The sequence below is a fragment of the Dendrobium catenatum genome, unplaced genomic scaffold (genome assembly GCF_001605985.2).
Source record: "Dendrobium catenatum unplaced genomic scaffold, ASM160598v2 fragScaff_scaffold_1638, whole genome shotgun sequence".
NCBI lineage: Eukaryota > Viridiplantae > Streptophyta > Magnoliopsida > Asparagales > Orchidaceae > Dendrobium > Dendrobium catenatum.
In genome coordinates, this window is record NW_021320100.1 from 585629 (window position 1) to 593233 (window position 7605).

At 41.8% G+C, this 7605-nt stretch overlaps 1 protein-coding gene across 2 annotated transcripts; it reads left to right on the forward strand.

The window, feature by feature from the left end:
• The first annotated feature begins 1078 nt into the window (after nucleotides 1-1078).
• LOC110112040 (homeobox-leucine zipper protein ROC6) lies at nucleotides 1079-7065 on the forward strand. Of its 2 annotated transcripts, none has more exons than XM_020844123.2 (10): nucleotides 1079-1159; nucleotides 1251-2084; nucleotides 2184-2380; nucleotides 2467-2584; nucleotides 2670-3296; nucleotides 3391-3492; nucleotides 3576-3791; nucleotides 4676-4850; nucleotides 4932-5332; nucleotides 6222-7065. In XM_020844123.2, the coding sequence occupies exons 2-10, from the start codon at nucleotides 1956-1958 to the stop codon at nucleotides 6570-6572; spliced, it is 2316 nt and encodes a 771-aa protein (XP_020699782.1). In that variant the 5' UTR covers nucleotides 1079-1159; nucleotides 1251-1955; the 3' UTR covers nucleotides 6573-7065. The 2 variants fall into 2 exon arrangements, with proteins under 2 accessions (XP_020699782.1, XP_020699776.1); XM_020844117.2 differs by having other exon boundaries at nucleotides 1080-1159; nucleotides 2163-2380.
• The last annotated feature ends 540 nt before the right edge of the window (nucleotides 7066-7605 follow it).

A 7605-nucleotide genomic window follows, 5' to 3' on the forward strand; every position in this document is an offset into this window, starting at 1 on the left:
GCAACTCAAAAGTCTCAACGCTCTTTTAATATATACAATTAAATACATCATATACAATTCATGACAACTACAATATAACAATCCATTCCAAAACAATAGGGAATATCTCTATTTTAAAGCACCGTATGCTACATCTATACAAAATTAAGCCATTAAATCCTTTCCTTCTATTGTCGTGAATATTCTAGCACATGATATGTGAATTAAATTTTTTTTAGTGTTAGTTTCATTAAAATTTTTTTAATTATTAAATTATTTTATCAAATACTTACCTAATATGCTTTTTAAATAATTTTTTGTGAAGTATAATATTTCTTTAACAACTTATTACTGTTGTCCTTTGTAGGTCACGTAATTGCATTAATATCAGCCTCCTTACATTCCTAACCTCACTATATTCAACGCTACGATTCACCATTAAAATCAACTATGATAAATTCATTAAATTTATGGCTTAAATTTTAATTTAAATAAATAAAAGTCAATTGCATTTAAAAATAAAAGCTAAAATGCTTTAAATCAACCTAATAATTAGTCATTTTAGTATACTTATTTATGAATCGCCCTTCTAATAGACAATAAGCATTCCAATTAATTATTTAATATGCCGAAGTTAATGGCCTAATCAAAAAATATTAATTTAAAAGTACCCGCACTGGCTTTAACCATCACTTTATTAATGAAACAAAAAAATTAAAAATAAAGATCATAGATATTTAAAAAAAATAAAAGAAAAAAAAATTAATGTGTCACATGTGAACATTAATGAGGACAAGCTGGTGGCACCGTATTCCTCACCCCCGCACCGGACCCGCTCATTAATTGCGCCCTGATCCTTTCCCGGGCCATCTCCTTGGTCCCTATCTTGCAGTGGCGATACCCTTTGGATGAACCGTTGGATGGGGTGCTCACGAGATCCGACGGTGAAGATTAGCTAATCAGATGGCTACCCAAACATGACCTATCCGTCCTTTATAAATGTTATTGGGGTAGTTAAGTCATTTCACACGGTACCAAACGGTTATATCTTCCTGTAGGCCCGCAGTCCGCCATGGAAATAACTCACGCGCCTAGTTTTGGACTGTTCTGCTTCCGTTTGACATCTTTGAGTTCGGTCTCTTTCGCAACAGAGAGTAAGATAGAGAGAGAGAGGAATTGGGTAATGAACTCTCTCTTTCAGAGTTGTTGTCTTGGTTTATTTATTTGTATTTGTAGCTTAGTATATTGATGAAAAGTGTAATTTTTTGAAGGAGGAGCAGAGGCGATCGGGAAGTTGGAAGGAGGGGATTGTTCGTATCCAAGTTGCAGTTTTATATGATTTTTTTTTATCTGTTTGGACTTTTTAGGTCAACTTGGATTTTACACAGCTTTCACCTGTGTGAGATTCTTCTTCTTTTCGTTAATTTAGTTTTATCTGAGTGGTAGTTTTTCGAAGGAGCGCCGCATGATGAAGCGGCTTCTCTAATTTGTGAGGCTTCTCTGAGTCCACATGTGCGTGTTTCTATCATCTCCATCCGCTACAGTACTGGCAGCGGGGTTTGAGCCCCTTTTTTTTTTTTTTTTGCCGTTTTCGCCTATCTTCTCCGTAGGGGGTAGCTCGGGATCTTAATTTGTTTGGTTTTGTTTGGAGGGAGGTGGCGAAGGAGGCGCTAAGTTAGCTTTTGGCTCTGTTTGCTTGGCTTCTATCTCTTCCTTTCCGTCCAATAAATCCGGATCCTTTGCGTTGTTTATTGAAAAGGGAGAAGATCGAAGCTCCGTTTAAGCGTTTCTTGTTTGTCTTCCTTGATACTCTGGGTTTTCTTTCTGTCCCTCAGTTTTTTTTTTTCCTCGACTTTCCTTTTTTCTTCTTCAGTGTGCTCGGGATCTGTTTGGCGGTTGGGGGTTCGAGGTATATATTGGTTTCAGAGGGATTATATATTGAAACTCGTTGTGGGAGAAAAAGGGAGGAATTTTAAATGAGTTTTGACGGCTTATTCGACTCTGGTAGCTCCGGCGGTCTGCCGCCGTACTCCGCCGGAGGCGTACAGCAGACGCGTCTTCTCTCAAATCCAGCCTTCAGTTCTCCCGGCCTCTCCCTCGGCCTGGTAAGCGTTCAGTTAAGTTCAGCTTCAATGTTTCCATCTTTTGATTTGGATTTTATAAGTACCTGATATTGCGGGCAGCAAATGAACACCGCCGGACAGGGGGAGATGAGCAGATTAGGAGTTTTTACCGGAGATGCGGAGACGATGGTTAAGAACAGGGAGGATGAGAATGAGAGCAGATCAGGCGGTAGTGACAACCTCGAAGGCGGCTCCGGCGACGATATCGACCAAGAGAATCCTCGCAAGAAGAAGAGATACCACCGCCACACTCCACAACAAATTCAAGAGCTCGAAGCGTAAGACATGGTTATTAATTCTTTTAATTATAAACACTTTTATATTCATATTCCATCCCCTCGAACTCAATACTATCATGGTACAGTCTCTTTAAGGAGTGCCCTCACCCGGATGAAAAGCAACGAATGGAGCTGAGCAAGCGTCTCAACCTCGACCCACGCCAGGTCAAGTTCTGGTTCCAGAACCGCCGCACGCAGATGAAGGCAAGAGAAATTAAATCAAAATTGTCTTCTTTATTAATTTGTTCGCCGTTTGCTTATATGTAATCGTCGAGCGATTTGGATGCAGACGCAGATCGAGCGGCACGAAAACTCGATTCTCCGCTCGGAGAACGACAAGCTCCGCGCTGAGAACCTGACCATCAGGGAAGCGATGCGAAGCCCGGTGTGCGGCTCCTGCGGTAGTCCGGCGATGCTTGGGGAGGTTTCACTTGAAGAGCAACACCTCAGGATTGAAAATGCACGCCTCAAAGACGAACTCGACCGCGTGTGCGCCCTAGCCTCCAGGTTCCTCGGCCGCCCCATGTCCTCTCTATCATCCCCTTTCTCTCCGGCGCCACTCGACCTCGGCGTTGGCTTCACGGCCCTCACTGCAATGGGCGGCGGGGATAATTACCCATCCGGAAGCTCCATGCTGCAGCCCGCACGTGCCGTCCTTGCCGGCTCCGAGAGGTCGATGTTGCTCGAGCTTGCGTTGGCAGCAATGGATGAACTAATAAAGTTGGCGCAGATGGACGCTCCCTTTTGGATCCCGAACATCGACGGCCGGGGCGAGGTTCTCAACTTAGACGAATACTCAAGATCTTTGCATCGTTGCGTTGGCCCGAAGCCGGCTGAGTTCGTCTCGGAGGCAACGAGAGAGACGGGAATCGTTCTCATCAATAGCATGATCCTCATTGATTCCTTCATGGATGTGGTCAGCACTTTCATGATCATAATCTCTTAAATACCATACTCTTTCTTTCTTACTCTTTACTCTTTAATATCATGATCTAAATTCTTCAAAGCAGACCCGTTGGGCGAAAATGTTCCCATGCATCGTCGCCAAAGCCGGCACCATTGACATCATATCGAGCGGCATGGGGGGCACTCGAAACGGCGCATTGCAACTGGTGAGAAAAAAAAAATCCCCTTTACGAATTGTTCTAAATCAAAATGCGATATGCGTATTAACTGATTGTTTTTGGCATCCAAGATGCATGCGGAGCTGCAAGTTCTAACGCCGCTTGTGCCGGTGAGGGAGGTGAGCTTCCTGAGATTCTGCAAGCAGCACGCGGAGGGTGTGTGGGCCGTCGTTGACGTTTCAGTGGACGGCATTCGCGAAAGCCTCGCTGCTTCCGGCGCTCACATGAGTTGCCGGCGCCTCCCGTCGGGCTTTTTGGTGCAAGCAATGCCCAGCGGCTATTCCAAGGTATCGACCCCTCGAAGCTGTCTTCTTTTTGTTTTCGGTCATAATTGCTGTAATTTATTGTTCATGTGCTGGTGATCGTTATTCCTGTCCATTCTTTATTAATACTTTAAAAACGGATCGTGGATCTTCAATTAAATAATTGTTTTTATAAGAGGAGAATATAAATCATTAAATAATTATTTAGTCAAATATATAAAATAATAAATTTATTTTAGAATATAAAAGGAATTTTATAATTGCTTAATAATGTTCAATCATAACTTATTTTGTAAATATCTCTCTTAACTAAATATTATATTTATAAATTTGTTTTATAATTTATTTTCTATAGTAAAGAAAATATGAACAGATAGAGAGAGGAGAGAGGAGAGGGAGAGAGAGAGGAGAGAGGAGAGGGTTCCACTTTTCAACAATAGTACTTGCTGCAAGTCACGAGGAGGCATCCTACTTTTCTTAATTTTTCCTAAATTTAGATATACCAATATTTTTATTTTTAAGGATAGAGGGGAATATCAGTACATGAATTTGATATCGGAAAATTATATTAAATTTGATAATTTTTTGAGTAAAAATAGCATTTCGTGTTATATAAGAATAAAATTAAACACAATTAAAAAATTTGTGATATATCTGCTCCATATTCAAATAAAAATTAATTTTAAAATTGAAAGTTACATTTTTAATGATTTTTAATATGTTGAAATATAAAATAAAAAAAGCAGCTTTAGGTTTTCAAATGGAAGAACTTGTGAGATACAGCTTCTCTCTCTCTCTCTCTGGAATCCTAAGTTGTAGCAGGAATGCAGGATCCAATAAAAATTAGAATAATAGTTTAATTACTCAAATTTATTTCTCACGTGCGGGTTTGATGATCAACCGCACAGGTCACATGGGTGGAACACGCGGAATACGACGAAACGGCGGTGCACCAGCTCTTCCGTCCTCCGCTGCGCTCTGGCCTTGGCCTCGGCGCTCGTCGGTGGCTCTCGGCGCTCCAGCGACAGGCCGAATGCCTCGCCATAATGGCCGCCTCTTCGCCCCCGCCCGGCGATAACCCCGGTGAGCACCATAAATCTATCTATTTGATATTGCAAAGTGCGCACTGCATTTTGACCAATGGTTTGTGTTCGCCGCATACAGCGGCGATAACGGTTGCAGGGAGGAGAAGCATGCTGCGGCTGGCGGGAAGGATGACGGAAAACTTCTGCGCCGGAGTGTGCGCTTGGGCGGAGAGGAAGTGGAGGGAACTGCGGTCGGTGGAGGTCGGGGAGGACATGGTGCGGGTTATGACGAGGCAGAGCGTGGATGATCCCGGTGAGCCTCCTGGGGTTGTACTGAGCGCGGCGACGTCCGTGTGGCTCCCGTTGGTCTCTGCACAGCGCTTGTTCGAGTTCCTGAGGGACGAGCATCTGCGGCGGGAGTGGGACATTCTTTCCAATGGTGGCCCTATGCAGGAGGTCGCCCATATAGCCAAGGGCCAGGACCATGGAAACGCTGTATCCCTCCTCCGCGCCACTGTCCCCGCCACCTCTTCCTCTATGGTAAAAAATAACCCGTCTTCCTTTCCCCTTCTAAATTTCTTCATTTATTTTTTTCATATACAGAATAAATTTGTTCTCAAAATTTTTACCTAAAATATTATGGATTGATCATTAAAGTAAGTGCATTCAAAATTTAAAATTTATAATATAAATTACAAAATTAAATCGCAAAATATTCCACTTGATACACGATGAAGAAAAATAACCAGGCTGCGGAAGTCTTCTGCGTAAAGTTCTTTGTTTGCTGTTGGTGAAAAGGAGGACCCAAGTCGTAAGATGCCTTTATCAGTACAGGAGGACGGTGAGACTTTTCCTCCGCTGACGTAAATCGGAGGCGCCAGGCGCAGTTGCATGGATTGGACCGTTCGCTAGTTTTTTTTTATTAATAATTTAATGGGCAATCGCTGGTCCCAAAAAAGAGCAATTAGGCTTGAATCTTTCCTGACATGCGAATGTATATATGCTTTACAATTTCCTTTAAAAATCAAAATATTATTTTTGTGTAAAAAAGAAAGAATTTTAACTCTGTGCTCTTCACGCAGTGTAAATTTTGTAAATAAAAAAGTTTTGAAAATAAGCATATTTATTAGCTTGTTGCTGATTATCGGCTTCCTCATCGTCGCTGTAACTATTTTTTTATTTTTATTTTTTTTTTCGTCGCTGTAACTATTAATTCAGAGTAAGGCTGTATTTGTCATATAAATTTAACTTTATAGTATTTTATAAGGTGTTTGTTCTCTTTGTTCATAAATTTAAATTTGAATAATTTATATTTCTGTGCTTGATCTTTGGAAAAAACAAACTTTTAGTTTACTCATCCTATGATTTTCTTTTTTTTTTTTGTATTTTATACATATTGAAATCGTAAAAAAGTACATTGCTGTTGCAGGATGCCAATGGAAATCAGAAACATGAAGATGAGAGCATGTTGATACTGCAAGAAACAAGCACAGATGCGGCGGGCTCATTGGTGGTTTACGCCCCGGTCGACGCTCCTGCCATTAACCTTGTCATGAACGGCGGCGATTCATCCTACGTTGCGCTGCTGCCCTCCGGCTTCGCCATTCTACCTGATGGCAGTGGTGGCTCCGGCAGCGTAGGAGGATCCCTACTTACTGTAGCCTTCCAGATTCTTGTCACCACCCTCTCCACGGCTGAGCTCACCGTTCAATCGGTCGACACAGTCAAAAGCCTAATTTCCTGCACCGTCCTGAAAATCAAGTCCGCACTGACTTGCTAAAGCTGAATTTCCCAACCCCACAAAGCTACCTAATTTTTCCGTATTATATATATATCTATATCTATTAATATATTATAGAGAGAGAGAGAGAGAAGCGCTAATAATCAGTTAATTAGACTTTTTTTTTTTTTTTGGTTTTTTTTTTTGTTGTTGTTGTTGGGAACAATAAAGTGGGCTAAGAAGAGAAGAAATGGTTGTGGTTTGCATGGTTGCTGTGCGCAATGCGGTCAGGGTCGAGTCAAGAACGAACCTCGCTATGAGGTGAGAGGTAAGGAATGGCATCGAACAGCGGTGGCGGTTCGGGTATTGACTCCGCTTTCCTTGTGCCATGGCTCTTATAGATTTTATATTTCCCTATAATTCTGAAACTGTTCTAAGAAGATCATAAAGTGTTATAGTTTATGAGTCTGTGTATTTAGGTCATCATCCTTTTGCTTTATGTACTGTTACTGGCCATCAATGGATTCCTGGTTGGGCTATTATTCTGTGGAAACTGTGAAGCTATCGAGCTCTGACAGCTTTTTGAAATCGTTTATTTCGGTACAATGAACCCTGCTGTTTATGCGTTGGTAAAGAGGTGCACTATGCGTCGGTGGCCGGCGAGCGGGCCGGCGCGGCAGGCCGCGGGCCAGGCTTAGAATCACGTGCGGGCGTTTCTGATCGCTCACGGCCACGCTTTCTCAAGCGCTGCATTGAATGTCTCACCGAATTGCCAGCCGACCTTATTAACTGCTTGCTAAGCAGGAGCACTGTATGCGAACGATGGCAGGAAATTTTTCTTTCCTGTGTGATTAAGACTTGGCCTTTAGCCTTTAGGGTTGTTTGGTATGCAATTAAGGTTTCGATTTGAATCAACTATTGCCCAGAAAGAAAAGCTTTTGATGGAGGGATTAAAGCTCTTTTTCTATACTGTTTCAAGGTTTTGATGGGGTTTTTAAATCTCTGGTGAACAAGTTTTAATGAAGTTGAAGGCTTTGTTAAATTAGAATTTTCAAATTTGTTGATATTATTCATATTGAAGTAGCATAAATGC